The 21,336-nt window shown below is 38.6% G+C and overlaps 2 protein-coding genes across 5 annotated transcripts; both read right to left on the bottom strand.

Moving 5' to 3' along the window:
- Window positions 1–3,003: 3,003 nt before the first annotated feature.
- LOC129177611 (cytochrome c oxidase assembly factor 1 homolog) lies at window positions 3,004–9,660 on the bottom strand. 4 transcript variants are annotated; one of them, XM_054768923.1, is made up of 6 exons: window positions 9,570–9,584; window positions 7,927–8,003; window positions 7,033–7,155; window positions 6,118–6,269; window positions 5,973–6,049; window positions 3,004–3,735 (listed from the first exon to the last, which is right to left on the bottom strand). In XM_054768923.1, the coding sequence occupies exons 3-6, from the start codon at window positions 7,124–7,126 to the stop codon at window positions 3,639–3,641; spliced, it is 420 nt and encodes a 139-aa protein (XP_054624898.1). In that variant the 5' UTR covers window positions 7,127–7,155; window positions 7,927–8,003; window positions 9,570–9,584; the 3' UTR covers window positions 3,004–3,638. The 4 variants fall into 4 exon arrangements, with proteins under 4 accessions (XP_054624898.1, XP_054624897.1, XP_054624899.1 ...); XM_054768922.1 differs by lacking the exon at window positions 9,570–9,584 and adding an exon at window positions 9,411–9,563; XM_054768924.1 differs by lacking the exon at window positions 7,927–8,003 and having other exon boundaries at window positions 9,570–9,660.
- Window positions 9,661–11,223: 1,563 nt separating this feature from the next.
- blvra (biliverdin reductase A) lies at window positions 11,224–20,360 on the bottom strand. Its single transcript, XM_054768920.1, has 7 exons — window positions 20,173–20,360; window positions 18,826–18,946; window positions 18,614–18,733; window positions 18,188–18,285; window positions 16,504–16,611; window positions 15,923–16,091; window positions 11,224–13,986 (listed from the first exon to the last, which is right to left on the bottom strand). Exons 2-7 carry the CDS (start codon window positions 18,942–18,944, stop codon window positions 13,731–13,733), a joined length of 870 nt encoding a protein of 289 aa, XP_054624895.1. The 5' UTR covers window positions 18,945–18,946; window positions 20,173–20,360; the 3' UTR covers window positions 11,224–13,730.
- Between the last annotated feature and the right edge of the window lie 976 nt (window positions 20,361–21,336).

Here is a 21,336-nt window from a genome sequence, read left to right on the forward strand (position 1 = left end):
GTGTGTGTGTGTGTGTGTGTGTGTGTGTGAATGTGACATAATGGTGACTTACCATGTATTCATTTGAAGCCACAGACTGCAATTTTACTCGATGTGTTGTTTTAAATTCAAGTGGGATGGTTTTTTTGTGACACCTAGTGGCTGCAATAATTTATTTTGTATATACAGTATTATAATAACATATAAATTATATATTACTAATAAATATTATATATTTTTTTTATTATTATGTGCCTGTGACACAGTTAGGTACACAAATGGAGCATACTGGATGGTTTTTGTTCCGGAGAACCTCCTAATACGCTTCTTCCTTGGAGACTATTTGTCTGTAAGTAATGTGCAACGATAATGATATGATACCTATGTGGATTGATAAATGTGCTATTTTAGACAGCAGTGTTGTTTAATGAGGACACTAATTATGTCTAGCTTGGAGATTGTAAGATTGTGTCAACAACTAACTAAATTCACATGTATGATTTTCAGTCTATTTTTATTCATTTGTGAATACAAAAATGAAGTTTGGGTGTTAAAATACGTTTGTACACACCGTGATGCGTCCAGGTGTAATGTCACGTATTAAAAGTACCTTCTTCCAGAACATTCTGGCATTAAACAGGTAAAGTTTATTGTATCCATACACTTAAAAAAGCAACTTATTTCCACTTGTGTAACTTTAGTTTGTGTCCTTGTTGGTGTAAACCAGAGCGTGACCAATATGGGATTTTTGGGGCCGATACCGATATTGGGGGCTAAAAGAAAGCCGATATCTGACATAACGGCTTATAACCGATACAGTATATCATTACTTTTAGGCGTTGCCACAAATTAGTAGCGTTCTTTGCTTTGCTGGTGCTGGAGCCCTGGCTAGAGTGCACACTCACATGTTGCATCTTACATAACGCCTCCACACTTTAGTCTTCCCTTTGTTATGAACGGCCAAGGCCGTGAGACAGGAATCCAAAATGCAGAGTCGAATAAGTGAAACAGAAAAAGTCTTTAATACAAAAAGGGATAACAAAAGGGTATCAAAAACAACACAAGAAACAAAGTACAACAAAAATACATCCGGACCTAGTCGCGGGAAATGGTAACAAAAAACACTGCTTGCAAGGTGAGCTGAGCAGGGAAAAATACAGACAAGTAACGAAAAGAGCTGCTAACAAAAAACTAGCAGAAGTACCAAAAATACAGCTACTGCTGAAGACGTCAAGCAGGCAGGTAGGTACTTACAGGTGAGCCGAGCGAGGGTCAGAAAGCCAAAACACAATGCACAAGAACAAGCTGGAAGGAGCTGAACAGGGTGTAGCAAAGGGACAATCTGGCACTGGATGTGAGTAAGCACACAGCTTAAATAGAACAACTAATCAGGCACAGGTGAAGATGATCAGCAATCAGGGTGCTCAGGAGTGTGCTGCAACAGAGAAGCAGTAGAAGGCAGTACCGCAGCACACAATCCTGACACCCTTCAGCCTGTAAAATGAAAATATATACATTTCGTGCATTTTGGTAATTAGCCTGGAATTTGATGCTATAGTTGAGCATTTTTAAATAAAAACAAGTGGCTGCATTGTGCTGAAAGTGATAATACATAGGCTAATGTCAGGTGTTTTTCAGCTAATACATGATGTGTTTACAAAAGGCTTAGCGCATAGAAAATGGATGGATGGATATTCACAAAAACATCTTACCAATATCAGTCACATTTACTAGCTATTGAAAAGTTCTATCTGCAGCCACTGAGTATTTTGCAAACAAGTGAAAAACAAATGCTGAAGCAAACATTAAAAAGTTGACTACAAACAAAATAAATAATCAAAACATGCATCACGTTACTAGACTTAATACAAGGGACTAAACTACATTTTATGTTAGGTAGCTGCTTTCAAAAAATGCAATATATCAAATGACAACTAAATACATGACTCTGAACAATGTCAAAATGATTTGCACATGAATTCACAGTTGCATCTCTTTTTATCGCACAGGGATGCAACTTATGTGACGTTAAAGCGCTATAATGCGCTCTCTAAAACTTGTGTGAACACTAGAATGTTCTCCTTGTTTTACTAAGTCACAGCTTTCCATGTTGTCAAAAAAATGCAGTTCCTTTTCACGTTTCTCAGCGGACTGACTGAGACAGCGCCGCAGAGTGAGAGCGCTGCTGTGCGTGATATCGAGTACATTTTCACCGTGATATGTCACAATCGGCCCAATATACAGTATCGCCCCGCCGATATATGGTCGGGCACAAATACACACCTATTTTTTTGGCAATCGGAACGACTTCATAAAAGATTTTGATCTTTTATGTAGTCGTTCCGATTTTAACAAAAGAAAATCCAAATTGGGCATCATACCCTGCAGTGTGAACATAACCTATGTCAATAAGAATTCCATTAAAAATAATCAGATTTACACCAAAAACCTCACCTAGCTTGACGCTAACATCAGCCAGTCTGAACGCTGCAAGTCCTCCCGTGCTAAAACTCACTGGACATGAAGACTAAACAGTCCAAAATAAGCATTTATGATGATGAATCTTGTCTGACCTTTGTTGTTTTCTCTTCATAACCTTTTTTCATATGAATGATACATACTGTACCCCTTTTTATCTTAGTCCATTGTGTGCTGTTACGCTGAAATCATTTCCATTACAAAAATGACGGTTTTCCAGGTGACCCATCAAAGTCTAACTTCCTGTCATGACATCTTACCCAGTACATTTCTGATCAAGCTATTGGCTACTTTGAAATTTGGTGGTGAGATCTGTTTTTTATTGGCTCAATGTTGACTCAAGGCCCGAGGTTCCCAAAGTGGGGTACACGTACACCTAGGGGCATGCAGTTTGCCGTTGAGGGTTCGTCAATAAAAATTAAAAACGGCTTGACTTCATTAGCGCTGAACACTGAGATTTACAAAATGCGCTCGAATGCCTCATGTGAACAGCCAAAGCAGGTTAAGTAGTACAGTGCAGAAGAAAGGTGACAGCATTAAGTTCGATGTTTTAATATAATATATTATTACAGTATATCAGCCCATTAATGTGGCTGAGCCCCAATACATTTTTGAAAAAGGTGATGAATGGGTGATATTACATTTACAGTACTTAACAGCTTGACTTTGTGCATGTCACAGGTGCAAATATACACACATTTCATATCCAAATAATACACGGAGTGAAAATATATTAAATTGCATGATGCTTACCAGACTTTAATAACACACAAATTAGGTAATCGATCAATGTCAGGGTCATCAACAGCAAAATGTGAAAATACATCATGAATAAAGAAATGACATATAAAAGCAGTCATATCTGGAAACCACAGGTGTGTTAGATTGAGAAGCTGTGTGGTATGACTACATGCATGAGGTTACAGTACTATGTTGTGTGTGTTCTGTGCGTGCCAGGAAGTGGAAATTGTGGTTAATGAAGTCAGTCAGAATGCGTGTTTTTGTCCGGATACGAAGGGGCTCATTTTGTCCCACATTTCTTGCTGTTACGAGATTGAAAAAAGATGCTCAGGTTTAAAAAAAGAAAGGTGAGCTAAAGAATCAGCAATCATAATAAACATCAACTTATTTTCCACAGTCGTTGCTGCAGGATGAATTCCAGGTTTTCATATAAATACATGTTAATCTGTGTAGTCTGCCCACACTGGTGATGGAGCATTCATCAGGTTGATGGTCTGTCCTTCTTTCAGCCTCAGAACAGCCATCTTAACACTCCAACTGCAGGGATGAACACCAACATAAAAGTTGAACACAAACTCACATGTCTGGCTCAGGCAGTGGTGTCCAAAGTGCAGCCGGGCGCCAATTGTGGTCCACAGTTCTTTTTTTATTGTCCCCATGACATATTGTAGAAATATAGTAATCCCTGGTTTATCGTGAAGACCTGAAAGTGTGAAGTGGCTTTCCGCAAAGTAGGATTCCTTATTTATGAGTGGAATATTTCGAGCATAGAAAACCTGTTTACAACCTTCTAAATACGTTTTTTAACAGTATTAGAGGCTTCCGGACGTAAAATAGCACCCCTTATAGTCACCTTTACACACGTATTACCAAACATAGTAATAATGGATTAAATTTTATATAGCATGTTTCAAGGAACCCAAAGCACTTCACAGTGAAGTGAACCCATCATTCATTCACTCCTCAGTCACACACTGATGGTGGTAATCTACATCTGTATTCACAGCTGCCCACGGGTAGACTAACGGAAACGTGATTGAAAATTGGCGCCAACTGCCTCTCCGACCACCACCAAACATTCATTCACATTCATACACCAGTGTGTGCATCACTGGAGGCAAGGTGGGTGAAGTGTCTTGCCCAGGGACACACCAACAGTGACTGACTGGGTGGAGGGAGGGAGGATTGAACCACCAACCTTCCACTTTCTGGACGACTTGCTCTACCTCCTGAGCCAATGCCACCAAAAGTAGACAAAATAATCCGTTTAAGACATAAATAAGACTCATGATCGTGTACGTTACTATAAATGTGTTCCCTACGGGGCCTGAAAGAGGGGCGGACAGGAAGCGACGTCCAGGGTTCAGAGTTGAGTTTCAGCTTTTGGGTGGGTAATGGTTGCAAAAGTAGCCCGTGGTTTTATTAGGAATTATTTTTATTGAGGATTATTGTGCCTGTTGTGAGATCACTCAAAACTGCAATAAAAGCTTGTTGTTCCAGCGATCAAGTCTGGTGCTTGTGTGTCTCACCCAACATTACAGTCACATTACTGACACTTAGTGACCAGTCTAGAATATTACATATCATCGTCTTTGATGCGTCTTTTCACTGCCTTATATTTAGCCATTTTAATGCTTGAAAATGCTTAATTTAGGCAAAAAATACGTTAACATTTGCTTAAATATGCATAGTTTTTTTTAAAAATAAGAATAAGCCGAAACACTAAACAGCATAATTTATTAATTACAGTAATATATATATATATATTTTAAATAGCGTGACAGAGGGAAACTGCAAAATTTGAAGCACAAAGTGGCGACGACAACTGTAAAATCAAACATGGCCTGCACTTGAACGTTACGGAGGAGGGTCTGGGCTGCAAAGAAAACATCAACTAACCAAAATACGGAAATGACCCAAACTCCTAAAAATTCACCTCCAGAGCAAAATGGCTGTCTTCCTGTGTGTCTTTCAGCGCAGGTTATTTGATGAATTTCATGCATCTTGTCATGGACGTGTGCATGTGTCAAAGGGACATCCTGGTGATGCTAAAGCAGTGGAACTTTAGTTAGCGTCATTCATTCGTTCCAAAAAGGTCTGACTCTAAACGGACGCTCACCGAATTAACCTCCCCCTATAAGAACTAATGTAACTCCAATTACTCTGTTCCACAAAGCCCAAAATATTTACACAAAAGACGTTTTTATAGTTTTACAATTATTGTTTTACATGCAGAAAACAATTATAAATACATATAAACAATGTTCCCCCTAATTTATTAAGTATCTGAGCATACACAACCAAAGCATTCCTTGGACCTCTGAGCAGCATGAATTAATTAATGAAATTTCTTTTCCACATGACTACCATGGACATAAAAGAATAATATAACTTCAGACTTATCGGAGCTTCGGTATCTGCTTCATTTCTGCCGAATAAACAAAGGAATGGCCCACGTGAGCCCCTGTAAATGGGGGTACATACATACATGGGATTCTTTTGTGATAGTCCACAGTTCAGTCACACCTTAAAGGTTTTATTTCAAAACTTTTGCAATGATTTACAGAGTGAAAATCAAAAACTATTTCTGTACCTAGTTGTATTTTTCCTACTGCATTTCTGTATGCATTAGCCCTTTGCACTGGTTAAATTCTTCTAACAGAGAAAGCACTCATTGAGACAACAATAATTAATCAATGCAACAGTGTGTGTCTCTGTAAATGACATTAAATACTTTAGAATCATAATATTAAAATACTTAACAGTGTACTGACCTGTTGGTTTTGTGGTCTCTGATTGAAGTTGTATATAAATATCCTCCAGTTTTTGAGCCGGTCACAGGGATCTTGATCTGCAAAAACAGGGAAGTTCTATGTATAAAAGTCTGTAAAGGTAAAATATCAGTAAATTACAATGTACCTGTGCTGTTTGTTGATCCATTCGATTGTCTCTGTCTGTCAGATGGATGTTGTGAACCTTTAAAGGCGGCGCGCCCAAACTTTCCATGGCAACCGTACACGCCTCCAACTTCTGCAGAGCCAGTTTGTGGTAGTCTGACTCCGCAAATTTCTCTTATTTCACACAAAACACAAATGAGAAGCCTTGTGAAAGCAAAGTATTTTCCTTCCTTACAAAAAAACAGTAAAAAAGTTAAAGTACGATTTTTTAAAATGTGTTTTCTTGTATGAACATCAATACTACATGCAATCATATTCATTCACTCATCTTTTAATAGGTACCAGCATCAGCCCTACACATTAACTGGGATAAACGAGGGATTACTGTAAATGAATTAACCACCACCTTAAAGAATAAAAAAGCCACTTTGAGGACTTGCAGTTGAATGAGGTGTCCAGCTAGCGTTCCTTTCCTTTGGATTTGGCGCCCTCAGCAGGAAGTACAAGGTATAGACCAAAGTATTCAGCCATTCAAATTCCACACCAACGTATACGGTCTGCTGTATTATCCTGACATTTTTTAAGAGTTTTATTGTCATTTGCACAGTAAAACAGGTAACTTTATGCTTTACTACAACACATTTATGCATTATTACCAACTTACAGTCAATAAACTGGCTTTTCTGAAAAAAAAAAACTGCCTATAACCTATTTTGGAGAGGTACAAATCGGCAGGTTTTCCACACAAATAAAAAAAATCTTTGATCAAAAATCTGGAAATGCGCAGGAACCCACTGTAATTGTGTGAATTTGGTGGATGAGACAGCCATGTAAAAAGGTAAACAGCCAACCTTGCAATCAAGCTCTTTCCACTTATTCCTTACATTATTTGGCACGTTATCATCAGTAAGCATATCTTTGAGTACAGTCTACTTACTCTGCATCAGATAGTACATGGTGCTGACCCCTCCTCCTGTCAGTAAGGTGGTGAAAATGGTGAGCTGTTGCAATTTACTGGTGGGAACCCCCATCTTGCATGTACCGCACCTGTCTACTCACACTGACGAAAAGCACAGGACGGTTGCAGGATCAATTGTCGTGATTATTTGTGTCATATCACTGTGTGCCACAATCCATGTTAGGGTAGCATCAAGTTATGAAACTTTTAGGTACTTCAAATAAAAACTAAACCAACTTTCCATTAAAGTTAAGTTAAATATTGCAGTGTTCCTTATAGGCAAATCAACCCAAATTTCAATAGCATCAACACCAGCGGAGTGTCGGTATGGGACCGATACTATCGTGATGAGATTGCTGTTTTTCAGCCCTCTTCTATGTTAATTTTACCAAATATCTGTATTTTTTGTTGTGTTGTTCAAATTATGTATTGGTATACACTAGGTCCCCAACTTACAAACACAATTGGTTCCAGGCGACCGTTGTTAAGTCGAATTGTTCTTAAGTCGGATAAAAGGTAATATTACCAATTATATAGGTACTACATGTACGTGTATACATATACAGTACATATCATATCATACATATCAAAATTAGGGAATAAGTCCTTGGACACAAGAGAGAGTGAGCCTGGAGAAAACAATATATAGGCCTGTCACGATAAAACATATTCATTTCATTGTCTTTGTCTTTTTCATGTCACAAAATGACGATGCACAAACGTCTGAAATTGACATCAGATCGTCGTGTTTTATACGCAACAGGCACGAAGAAAGTATTTGATCGTGCAGCACACGACACACACAGCTAACAAGTTGTGCCCTCGCTAGTGCACAGCAAAGAGACTGGATGACTGACGGGAGAGTTCACTCACTCCATTCATTCCGCTATAGAACCAATGCGCCCGGGTGTTGAGGCAGATGCACGGAGTGAACCCTCGTGTCATCCAGCCTGTTTGGCAGAGAGAGAGAGAGGAGGAAAACAAACATGCATACATATGTCAATTTATCGAGGCCGACAAAATTATTGAGTTTATTTGTATTTATCGTGCGGTTAACTGCTTCATTGATTATCGTGACAGGATTAATAATATACATCAAATAAATGCAAATATATAATACAGGGTTTCTGTATATATAAGGAATAGGGAGCCTGGATATACAATGTACACAAATAATATACAGACATAGTTTTTTAAAAAGTGAACATTTTAAACAGATTCATACATCCAATATTTTCTATGCCGCTTATCTGCTTTAGGGTCGCGGGGGTATGCTGGAGCCTATCCCAGTTGACTTTGGGCGAGAGGTGGGGTACACTCTGGACTGGTCGCCAGCCAATCGCAGGGCACATATAGACAAAAAAATAATTCACGCTCACATTCTTACCTATGGACAATTAACCTAACATGCATGTTTTTGGAATGTAGGAGGAAATCGAAGTACCCAGAGAAAAAACACACACGCACAGGAAGAACGTGCAAACCACTCGTTCACCGTGTGGCCGACACAAATTCATAAATTAAAGATCATTTAACCTTTAAAATTCGAAAATATTTTAATACTTATTAAAAAAAAGATAAAACTGATAATATAAATAAAATATACAGTACTTAAATTAATAAATCAAATTAAAATATGTATAAATTATGACTTTTATAGTATATATTAAACACCTGTATATAATAAAAGGGAATACTTGTATTATTTTGTTGATATTGTTCCTCTGTCTTATATTATTGTATTAAATGTTAAATTGTTATATTGACAAAATGTTTTGTTTGCTTAAAGTCTTGGTCCTGTGTATTATTCTGATTATAATTATGAACAACAAATTAAAAGCAAAATTACAATATCATTAAATGATCTTGAATATATTCAATTAAAAATGTATCGCTAATATTGATACTGTCTTTACTTGGTATCGGATCGATAACATATTTTGTAGTATCGTAACTTCCTGTTAATATTGCCGGCTGACACAACCAACCAGTCGCTCACGTTCTTCTTCTTTGGATTGGTTGGCCTGCGCTATCACAGTAGTTCCTGAAGCCATTGGCTGCCGACATAAAGTAGCGATGGTGCTCATTGGAAACGTAGTTGGTAAAAGTATCTACAAAGGTACTACGGTAAACCGTTATATTTTCAAGGACCATATTATTGCCATTAAACTGAGATCAAAGACTGCAGTGTTCAGTATAGGCCAGTCTACTAGCTACAACTAGATTAACAGCTAGCTTGAGCTAGCCTGACGTGGACAATATCATACTTGTATAAATAGAATTGCCCTTGAACATTTCCTTATACTGTACAGACTATTACTGTATTATAAGCTATACTAACACCATACATTACTTACCATATTGACACACACCTTCCAAATTGTTTTAGAAGCGAAAAAAACCTTCTGGATAACTAGATATGGCCGAAACGGAAATAATATTCTTTGTTTCCCTCACTAGTTTCTGCATTTCGCTAATCCACTAACTGTTCAATGTGACATATGAACAGACGTTACCTGCATTCCTCACGAGGACGAATCCGCTTCCGTAAACGTCACATTTGGCAAGCAAGCGCTCCATTCTTTCACCGCAGTGTGCCGGTCGGTGTCAGGGGGACGGGTACTATTTTTAAATATACAGCAATAACATATTTATGTAACCTATAGTTGTATAAATATTACTTTACGATATATTCTAAAATTATATGTATATATAATATATTAACTGAATACAGTTAATATACTGTATATAGTATAAACATTTCCTTCTTTTTAATGAAATATATTCTATTGAATATGTTTTTATTTCTAATGTCCATCCATCCATTTTCTATGCCACTTATTCGCATATTTATAATATATATGACATACAGTATTGTTAATTACATTTAAAAAATATTTAATTCTTATTTTTATTATACTTGGAACAAAACTGACAAAACATTTCAACTGGGGTTGAATACACGTATCTATTGAGCCAAAAAGGGCTGTTTCTAAGCAATGTTATCTATGCAATTCATCCCAATGTGGGTGTGGTTGTGCTCTAACTGAACTCCCTACAAAGGAAGACAAAAAAACACCCTGTGAAATATTAAATGAATTTGTAATATTAGTATTCGTAGTGAATTAGTATTTCTTCAGTCATCTTTGTATCTTTGAAAATGAAATGACTATACTAAAAAGATGGTTTGATAAAAACAGATTATCCCTGAACCTAAGTAAAACTAAGATAATGCTATAATAGCAGAAAGGATACTTAGGCGCAAACAGAACTTGATGGAGTGCACATACTGTATGTCATATGAAGTAGTTATGTTGACAAGAACAGACTACTATTTTATGACATTATTACATTACCTTACTATTTTTCCATGTATTTTAAACCAGCAAGAGTGCATTTGGGATACAGGAAGTGAACAAATGTATTGCAATTGATTTAAAAACGGATGGGGGGTAGGATTAAATAAGCTTTGGTGCTTACTACTCCTTTTGGACATGTGGAACTGTGAATTAGTAGTATGTGATGTATTCCAATGTAACTTGTTCGCATGTTCAAATTAATTAAACCATAATTATAACCAAATGAAGCTAACACTTGTGAGATATGTACTGTAATTGTTTTCTGGACAATTTTCTTTTTGTTTTTGCATTTGATTGGGTGTTTAAAATAATAAAACCGGACATCGCCCTCCCTGAAAGTTGATGCTGTGTAGGGTTTGGCGCTTCAGGCCCTTCTAAATGAAGTGAACTACACCGACATTAACATATTATTAAATGCATACAATTATACAGTCCTTTCATCCATAAGAAGCCATGGTGACACTTTAAATGTGTTAAAAAGTGTTCTATACAACTTTGCGCTTGACTTGAACTGTATAGAACTATATAGAAAACATTTTGGAGTGGTTGTCATGTGTCACATTGTGACTATCCCAAAACGGCAGTGTGTTAGGTAAGCTAGGTGACATGTTTATGTGGTAGAGCCATTATTTGACTTTAAATGGCTCTGGCTTCTTATGGAGTAAAAAGACAACAAATTTGAAGAATGACACTATTTTGTAAGAATTACTGTTAGTAACACACACATTTTGAATGTCATTCAATATAACACACGTTTATGTGTTCATAGTGGATCTGTTCCCCTGGTGAGGTTAATCATGGCAAAGAACGATTACAGATGATGGATAGGAGTCAGGTCAGTTTATTAAATACATCATGTTTCATGTCATGTCAAGTATTTCACTGCTTTGTGGCACATGTGTTCCTGTAACAGCTGTACTCCAGTAGTACTTAGTCCACATCCTATGCTATTAAAATGTTTGGCAGCACATCACTGCATAATAAAAAGACTATGTTTCAAGTAAGATGAACAGAAGAGCAGAATGCTGCTGATAGCATGTTGGTTATTAGAGCTATTGTTCAAGCATGTAAAAACCTCCAAATATCTGTCATAGCTGCAATTGTACACACACCTTTGAGTTGTCCTGTATTCCTCATTACCACATTATCATTTCATAGTCACTGTAAAATAAATAATGATGTCTCTGGGTTGTTTTCCACTGTATATATATGAAGACAATGCACATACAGGTAAGTACTGCAACTATAAAGCTGATGCACATTGTTAAAAATGAACTGTGCCTCCAATGTTACTTCCATCGCTAAATATACTGTGTACACTGTACTTCATTCCTGAGTGTGTAAATTTTGAGTGTAGTGCTGTACAGGGGTGAGCGCATCGATTCAAATATCAACAATATTTGTACGCATGGTAGTATCCGTATAGGATTGATACAAGCATGATGAGAGTGGTATTTTTAGGGCTGGCTGCAACAATTCATATATCGATCATATTGATACCAATGGTAGCATAAGCATACTATGGAGACTTGCGTAGTGAGATTGACATTTTTCAGGGATTGGCAGCTGGATCCAAACATCCATATTTTCAATATCAATGGTAGCATCTGTATTGGATCAATACAAGCATATTGAGATTGATATTTTTCAGGGATGGCCGGATCCCTCCAAATATGAATATTGATACCCATGGTAGTATCAGTGTTGGATTGAGACAAGCGTGATGAGATTGATGTTTTTCTGTGGTGGGTGGATCCATCCAAATTTCTATAGTGTCGATACCAGTGGTGTGCAGTCAGGACCTTCTCTGCTGACCTAACCGATACCAGAAGCACTGACGTAAATTTCAAACCTAAATTGTAGTATTTGTTTCATTCATTATACTAATTTATTCCCAACATTCTATTATCTTCATTTTGTAACATGTTTCTTCGCTGCACTGCTTTCCAGTAGTGTACTGTACGTATGTGTATACTAAGAGCTTTTTTTCCCAATCATATTTCAGTTTCTGTGTGTTTCCATATCAAAGTAATCTGCCCAGCGCCTTCAGAATCAAGAGTGTTGCTCCCTTTTACATACACACTATTAGCAATAGAGCTGTTTTTTTAGCCAGTCAGACTTCTGATTCGCTTCTCAGGGCCAGCTTATAGACTCCCAACCCTGATTGGTTGATCACAGCAAAGCTGTTCAACATAGGATCGATACTAGCGTGATGTGATTGATATTTTTCATATTTTTCAGAAGTGGGCACATCAATCTAAATATGGATAATGGGTGACGGGACAGACAAAGAATGATTCAGGACACCCTACGAGAAAAGACAAAAGAAATCTGTTTTTTGGGACATTGATTGTCACTTCTCCAGTGGGGAAGGAGCCTAAGCTTGTGCGAGAGGTTGAGAAATTCCGACTAGATATCGTCAAACTCACCTCGACCCACAGTTTGCTTTCTGGAACCGAACTCCTTGAAAGGGGCTGGACCTAGTTCTACTCTGGAGTTGTTGCAGGGGAGAGGTGGCAAGCTGGGCAGAGGCCCAACGCAGCTCTAAGTACCCAGCCTCCTTGGGGTGCATCAGAAGGGTGCTGGAGGGCATCCCTGCTGGTGATTCTGTAGTTCTACTGGAAGACTGGGCCATGACAATGTGACCTGGAGGGGGGTGAATGGGAGGCTTCCCCAGTCTAAATTGGACTTGTGTGCTAACCACAGTTTGTCCAAAACAAACAAGTGTTTGTTCACCATTACAGGCAAAATCACAAAATGCATCACTATCATCAATACCGGCCATGTATTTACCCAGTGTTTTCCAGTATTGCCCACTCCTTGTGCTGGATGAAATCGATCATGTTGTTGTACACTTACTGGAAATGACAAAGGCATTATTTACCCGCTTCTTCTTCTTCTATCCTTTTTAATGGTGAATTGCAACCACTGAACGGAGTGCAATCCCTAACATCGCCTCATAAAATAAATGCCACCTTTTTTATGTTCTCCTTTTTGTGTGATAGTCCGTTCCCTTCTACTATAGCCAAATGGCGACTATCGACGGTGGTAAGGGTGCATCACTGCACACGACATGCGGGTACTGACAGTATACTTCATTTTGTCTTACTTGTCAGTTTGAATGTACTTAAGGACTGAAAAGATTAAGTGTGGAAGTACACCCATGGAGACACAGGTAGTGTGTATACTCTATGTGTTCCAGTGTTTCTACTAGTGTTCCTTTGGTTTATTATCAATTTACTGACACAAGATGAATTCATATGCATATGTAAAGACTTCAAGTATGAATATTGTAAACTGTAAACTGGTCGAACCTGCTTATTTCTGGCACAGTTGTTGTATTCTCTCTGCAAGTTGCAAGCAGTGCAGGATCCTCTTTTTCTCTTTCTGGAGATCCTCTGGAGTCACTTGGCCAGTGAGCTTCGAGGAGAAATGGATCAGGTCCTGCATGAAGAGGCCGACTGACCCTCTGGGCGATGGAGGGATTTGCGTCAGCGTGCCAGAATCAAAGCGAAAGTTGATATTCTTCGCTCTTCGGAGGTCCGGTCCTCGTTCTTCCGTCCATGTCAACGTTCTAGGGCACAGATTAAAATTTTGATGAAATGCATTATTTAGCACACTAGCTGAGCGCTACTCGCTCGTCTAGTCTTTAGTCCCGTCCGAGCGGTAACAGGGACCAGGCAACGTATGCAGATCAATGGCTGCTTTGAGGATATAACTAAAATGGAAAAAGTTAAGAATAAACATACCCATTTCTCTTTTCCCTCATCTCGTGAGGGCCGAAGCTGTCAACCCTTCACTTGAGACTGACCAATAAAAAGGCTTGTAGCATTGTTCAGAGGAGGAACCGCCCACAAGAGTGAAGTTGAAACGATGGGTGTCTTAAAATAGTCGACTATCCGACGATTTGATTCGAAAGAGTTTGATTCGACTATCAATCCCGCAGTCTATATGAAAATGTCATGTGATCAAGGTTGTACCGTTCTGACGACACTGGGGTGCCCACGGCTGCTGCTGAGCATACATTTTTACACAGAAAGTCTTTGTTTTTGTTATAAATAGCCTATTTTCATTCAAATTCAACCACATTTGTTTTAACAAATAACTGAAAATGATGTGCATGTTTAACAGAAGACCTATACTTACTCACAATGGTGGAGCGTACACACAGCGGAGCCCAGCGTCTCTTCCAGATTTGCAGGTTTGTAGTTATTATTTTGCTCATATCAAGTCTGGTTTCTTGAAAAGCTCAACAAGAACTTTTAGATATTGAAGTCTGGATATTGGATTTCACAGTGCCAACATTTTTATTACTGTTCTTCGACTCATCCCTGAGATGTCCAGACTACCAGAGTCTACACACACCACTGAGCCGGGCGGAAGTGCTCGCAAGCAGCGTCAAGAACGTAAACAAAGGCGAGGAAGGCGCGGAGGAATACGAGTTCAAGCCAACACCACACAGACTCCCCTCATCGAGCGTTTTCCTTGCTAATGTGCGGTCTTTGGTGAATAAAATCCACAGCACTCACAGTAAAAGACATAAAGTACCAGACAATGCTATTGAGCTCGCCGACCACCACACACGAGCAGACAAAACAGCAACTGAAAACTGGCAAGATCAAAGGCAGAGGAATGCACATTTATGTGAACTGCTTTCTGTGTCACTAAATAAATAAAGATACTGTTGTTGCACACCTACCATGTTTATTTGTTTATCTGAGTGTTTTATCCTTTTTCTTCAAGGTGGAAAAAGTCGCAAATAAGATCTGTTTATTTGTAGGGATTGCCATTAACGGTGCTCTTAAAAATTGATTTTTTTAATTGCCTTTTAGTCGACTCTGGACAAAATCTAATAAATCTGATTCAGCAATGAAAATTCTTAATCAAAGACAGTCCTAGTTGAAAACCAAGCAAATAAGAAACGCAACCAAAACTGAAAGCGGGCTGCACAATGGCCTAGTGGTTAGCATGTTGTCCAGTCAGGAGATCGGGAAGATCTGGGATCAAATCTTCGTTTGGGCATCTCTGTGTGGCGTTTGCATGTTCTCCCCGTGCATGGGTATTCTGCAGGCACTCCAGCCTACTCCCGACCCCAGTGAGGACAAGTGACATAGGAAATGGATGGATTTAAACACAAGCAGCATTTTAAAGTTGCGTGCTACTGCTGAGATGCGCTCGCTTTGACAGTCATGGGTCATCTTACATAATCATGCATTAGTGGTGAGCACCTATATACTCTAACATAATGTAAACCTGGATTATGTCGCAAGTGAACAATCACAATTGAAGAGAGAAGGGGAGGGTTCTGGAGCTGAATCTAACGTAATCATTACAACAGAATGTCATGGTCAAGCTAGCAGAAGATTTTGGAGGGGGCATCCAGCCATATGCTAAAAATAGACATTTTCATGGGTGTATCAATTACTCATGGGTTTTTCGGCATTCGCTGGTGGTCCCCATATGGGACCTACGCAGAAAACAGTTATCTACTGTACCATGAAAGCACTCACTTGTTATCAGCAGTTCGTAGTTTGGCGGTCATCTTGCTGTAGTTTTTACTAGAGTCCTCCTCCATGGTTGCTTCGGTTACAGAAAGCTCCCCAAACAATTCAACCAACCAGGTGAGGCGAGCAATACCACTGAATGCCATGAAACCAGATCCAGGCTTCAGAACACCACCTAGTAAAAAAAAACCCAACAAAACAGACCAAAACATATTGCAATTTGGATCATGTCAATCCATCCATCTACTGTATGAACTTGGAATGACAAGCCACATTCACAGACAGTCCCTTTATAATGTGTTTATGAGCAAGGGCCAACAGGTAGGGCCAAATTTATTGGTCCAGGTTTATTCATGACAGGCATGAATAACATACAGTTTGAATGCTTTTCAACATTCACACAATAACATGTTCTTGTCAATAAAACCATCTGGACGGACTTGGACTAGCTATACATGCCATTCAACCAAGCCATGCCAACTACAAGCATGAATGTGGCATTAGGAAATAGCGACATTAAGCAGAAGAGTCAGCCCTGCTATAAAACTATGAAACATATATAGGTACTGCAGTACCAAAGCACAAACCTGTAAAATGAAGAGTTCCCTCCTGCAGGATGTTTCCTTGGATCTCTCTCTTCAGCTGCCTATAGTCTTCGGACATAAGCTCGATGTGTTCCTCATGAAGAACCACACCTAACACACAACGTTGACATCATCGTAGCTCATTAATAAGGCCGTGTACGTTTGAGAAAAGCCTTTCCGACAGAAAATCGAAATAAATTCAACATCAGACAAAGGAACATATCTCAGCATTTCTTGTCATCAACAAAATGAAAACAATCGTTGCTTAATTCAACTTTTCAAACTGTTGAAAAAAATGTCAAAATGTCTCCTTACGATTAGTACATAGAACATGCAGGACATGGCAGGGGTTGCCAAAATCCAGCCTGGGGGTTATTTGTGGCCCGTAGCTCTTTTTTTTATTGGCCCGCAGCATACTGTAAAAATAAAATTTAACAAAAAAGAGCAAGAAGATGTAATGCAACCAGAAAAAGTTGAAATGTGGATACAAGTAAAATAAAAAGTTGAAATGTGGATACAAGTAAAATAATGATCAATAGGGGTGCAATGGTACACCAACATCATGCTTCAGTACGTACCTCGGTTTTAAGGTCATGCTTGGATTCATTTCGGGGGAAAAAATGCAGAACATAAAACTACTTAGCTTTTATGTAAAGCTTTAATCATTTTTAAAATGCAACACAAAAAACTGCAAATTGCTAGCAGGTAATTTTCCAATAAATACAATTTTCAAATAAAAAATACAAACACAGATAAACCGTATAGCATACAGAAAAATTAAAGGAATTAAAGATACTAAAACCAATCCAATGTAGGTCAAAACATACACATTTTTATTTTTGTGTTATGGGTGACCATGCAAATTAGTGTAAGACCTACTAATATACCTCAATAATTTATTTATTTAATTTTAAAGCTGTTGAGGGCCAAAAGTGGCACCCAGGCCACACTTTGGATACCCCTGCTTTACAAGGTTTCTTTTTAGTAAAGTACAAGGATGGAGACAAGTGCAGCAGAGTTTCAATGTGAGTGTGAATGATTATTTTATTTGTTATAAAAGTTTCTTTTTGGCAGAAGTGTAGTATTAACAGTTGCAACTTGCAGTCCCGTTCCCAATCTTTGCTGAAGAATGGCGGCAAACTGCTTTCATCTTATCAATTTATCTTTGTCACTTTACGTATTTCACCAGTAAGGCAAGTGTTCCCAAACAGGAAGAGGCTTTTCAAGATCTATTTTCACTTTGGCACTATCGCTAGCCAAAGACTGGACTGCACCTTATTTGTTTACTGAGTAGACACCATAAACACTTCCTGTCCCTCACTTAATGTGTATCGTGTGGGAAATCGTTATTCCTCTGTACCAAATGGGAACCTCCGCTTACAAACACATGTACTACTACACCACGACTAATTCTAATACGCCTTGTCACCTCTAACACAAAGCTGACACAAAGCTTTGGCGTTTTTACTAAATGAAAAAAATATATGCTGCCTTCAGTGGAAAAAGTTTGTCGACACCCTTGGTGTATGACAAAAAAAATAGCCATGACATCTTCATGAAGTAAAAATGGAAGAAAATATAAAGTTGATCAGGGTATACTTTTAACAAGACTAACACCCCTTTGTTAGTCGATAATGAATAAAATAATAATAAAATAATACAACTTTCTCCTTGTATCATACTTCACCTTTTTCGTCAGCCAAATTCCAGAGGTCCACAGCAGCCTTGTAGTTGAGCGTCATGGGATACTCTACACACACATGTTTCCCTGCCTGCAGGTACCTTCTGATGGGACAGAAAATAAGAACTGACCTACACGATGTATAGTACATTTTGCATATAAAAGAGTAACATTGGTTTTGTACCTTACAGTGCAGTAGTGGAAAACATGTATTATGAAGTACAAAGTGACATTGTGGTTACTGTACGTAGTACTGGATAAAACATTGATCAAAAACACAGGTTCCAGGGGTTCAGAGAGTGTCGGAATATAAAAAAATTTAACATTTTTACGCTCTCTCGCTCTGTGACACTAAACCGAGCAAAAACTTCTGTGCATGTCTTTGTAAGAGTTAGGGTAGCACGTTGAGCAGTGGAGTCTGTGTGACACTACCTGACATTGTCCTCATGTGAGAAATTCTCAGTGCAGATGAACGCCACTTGAATGTCATTTCTGTTCAGAGCCTCCTCTGTTGAAATCTGACTAACTCCTTGTTGACTGCCCAGGCTTCTCCTGTTGACAAAATGTTGGCGACGTGACTATATGTGTATATGTAGAATTATTTGCAGCACCAGTGTGTGTGTGTGTGTGTGTGTGTGCGTTACCTGGATATGAATCCTCTGACAATGAGTTTCTCAGCACAGCTGCCTTGCAGTGGAGCCAACATATCTCTGATCCTCACCCAACCTGCCGTTCCAATGCCCACTACCACTACGCCAAACATTACTGTGACAAAAAAAAAAGACTGTCAAGAATAACTGATCATTTATCAAGTTTCTTTGAAGAGCGGTACAACCAGTTCAGCTAAAAACAAAACAATGTGGACTATAGTTTGCATCAGTCAATTATTGCGTCCTGAAGAGGAAAAAAAACATATATGAGTCGCACTGGACTGTAAGTCGCATTTATTTAGACATTTTGATTTACAAAATTCAACACCAAGAATAAATATCAAGTTACTCAACTACATGGTAGTACACAAAAGAGGAAGCTGAACAGGCATCCGCTATGTTAATGTAACACATTTACAGCTATTCATTCTTGATCACTGAGAATCTACACAGTTACATAAATCAACTTATACAATACAGTAGGAATGTCCCGATCCTCTTTATTTTGAAGATCGGATAATATCGGCTTCCGCCACAAGATCGGGCCGGTTGCCGTATAACATTCGTAATTCTGAGCCACACTCCAACATGGTAGGTGCAGTAATGCGCCTCAAAGGTGGTTGCCACTCGACTCCCGCCACTCACAAGAAGAAGAAAAGGCAACACGACAGTGCAGACATGTCCACGGTGCACCAAGGTGAACTTAGTTTCACTTTGGTAGTTGGCTACTCAGCTCTGTAGCTACGCCGTTACAGAGTGTGAATGGAAGCTACCAGGGTTAGTTTAGTTTAGCAGTGCAGCTGTGTGTTTGTGTGCGCGCAATGTATACAAGTAAATTTATACTGTTAGGTTAAGCAGGAGAGTCTGTTAAAGACAACATATTTCTATTCTGTGAAATTAAGCAGGACATAGAGTTCTATTTAAGGTCTTTTGTCAGTTATTTTCGTTGTTTATCACAAAAAATAAACGACCACACGTGCATTTGATTAAATTTAGGTTCCAGTCCAAATAATATAAAATTGCATATAGTATATATATAATCGTAAGAGTAAAAAAAAAAGTATAAAATAAAAACCACACAAAAATAAAAAAGACGAGAAATAAAATAAATAAATCAGCATGACACCGGCAGGTGTGAAGACAGTCGGGATCGATATCCCTTTTTTCTTTTCTATGAAAAGTAAACACAAATGAGAACAATTCATTCATTAACTGCCACCTCGTTGATAAAATTACAAAAATGAATCGTTATTGAAACTCAACATTTTATCACTAGACATGTAGCGTCTACTTCAACACAACACTTCTCTTTTAGTGATGGTGCAGTGACTGTGTTCTCACCTCTTTTTACGTCTCCTCTGTAACCGCACCGGAAGTAGATGTTTATAACCTTGGTTTATATTGACCACGAAATTGTATGATGCTATAACTACTTGCTAAAGCGAAAGCTAGTAGCTTGTGTGTTTCGTAGATGTGTACAGCGAAGACGCAACCTTAACAACTATTCTCCGTTCAACCACACTGTACCACACTGTGTGTTATATAACAGCCGGAGGGAAGGGTCGATCCTAATAGCCATCGTGTCGATACCAAATGTAGTATCAGAATCAGCTCTGTTGGCCTAGTGTGCTTACACAAACAAGGAATTAGACTTCGCTTTGAGCTCTCACTGTACAAATACACGGACACTTAAGATATAAATAATTAAAGAGTATTGAGATGTGCCAAAGGATAATATAATGACAGTGCAATTCAAGTAAGTGGGTGTGTGATCATTAAACCGGGGCATTATGTGCATTTATACAAAAGACAGTATTTACATGAGAAAAAACAGGTTTCAAGTTAATTTTTTGGGGGGTCAACATGTGTTCAAGTGTGTCAGAGTGACGGCCTGGGGGAAGAAACTGTGCCTGACTGAATAATTGCGGTGTAGAAATGGATCAGCAGCTCCTGGGGCAGATTGAACTTCCTAGGATGTACAATCGCTGCTAGGCCTTTTTACATACAGTGTCTATGTGGAAGGACAACACTCGAGAACCAGTTGGGCACTTCACAAAGCTCCAGTGAACGGTTGAAGATCTGAGTGAAGATGGGAGTCAGTTGGTCAGCGCAGACTCCCAGGCAGGAGGGGGACACACCATCAGGTCCTGGAGCCTTTTGATCTTTTGTCTCTGAAACATCTGATGCACATCCTCTTCATAGATCTTCAGCGCTTCAGTATCGGGTCGATACATGCATGATGAGATAGACGTTTTTCACTTTTTTTTTTTTTTTAAAGGTGTGGTTTAGCTGTTGTGTTGATATTGTTTCGTATTGTTTATGCACACATAAACACAGGAGTTGCATTGATTTAACTAAACAAATAATAGGGGTTCTAGACGTTCTGACTTGGCCCAAAACATGCAAGTTACATATTCTAACTGTTTTTTGACAATAAATATTTCCCATTTATTTGTAATTTAATTGAGCGTCAAAACAGACTTGTTTCAATTTGCACACTTTTAG

This window comes from Dunckerocampus dactyliophorus, chromosome 2 (assembly GCF_027744805.1).
Source record: "Dunckerocampus dactyliophorus isolate RoL2022-P2 chromosome 2, RoL_Ddac_1.1, whole genome shotgun sequence".
NCBI classification, from domain to species: domain Eukaryota; kingdom Metazoa; phylum Chordata; class Actinopteri; order Syngnathiformes; family Syngnathidae; genus Dunckerocampus; species Dunckerocampus dactyliophorus.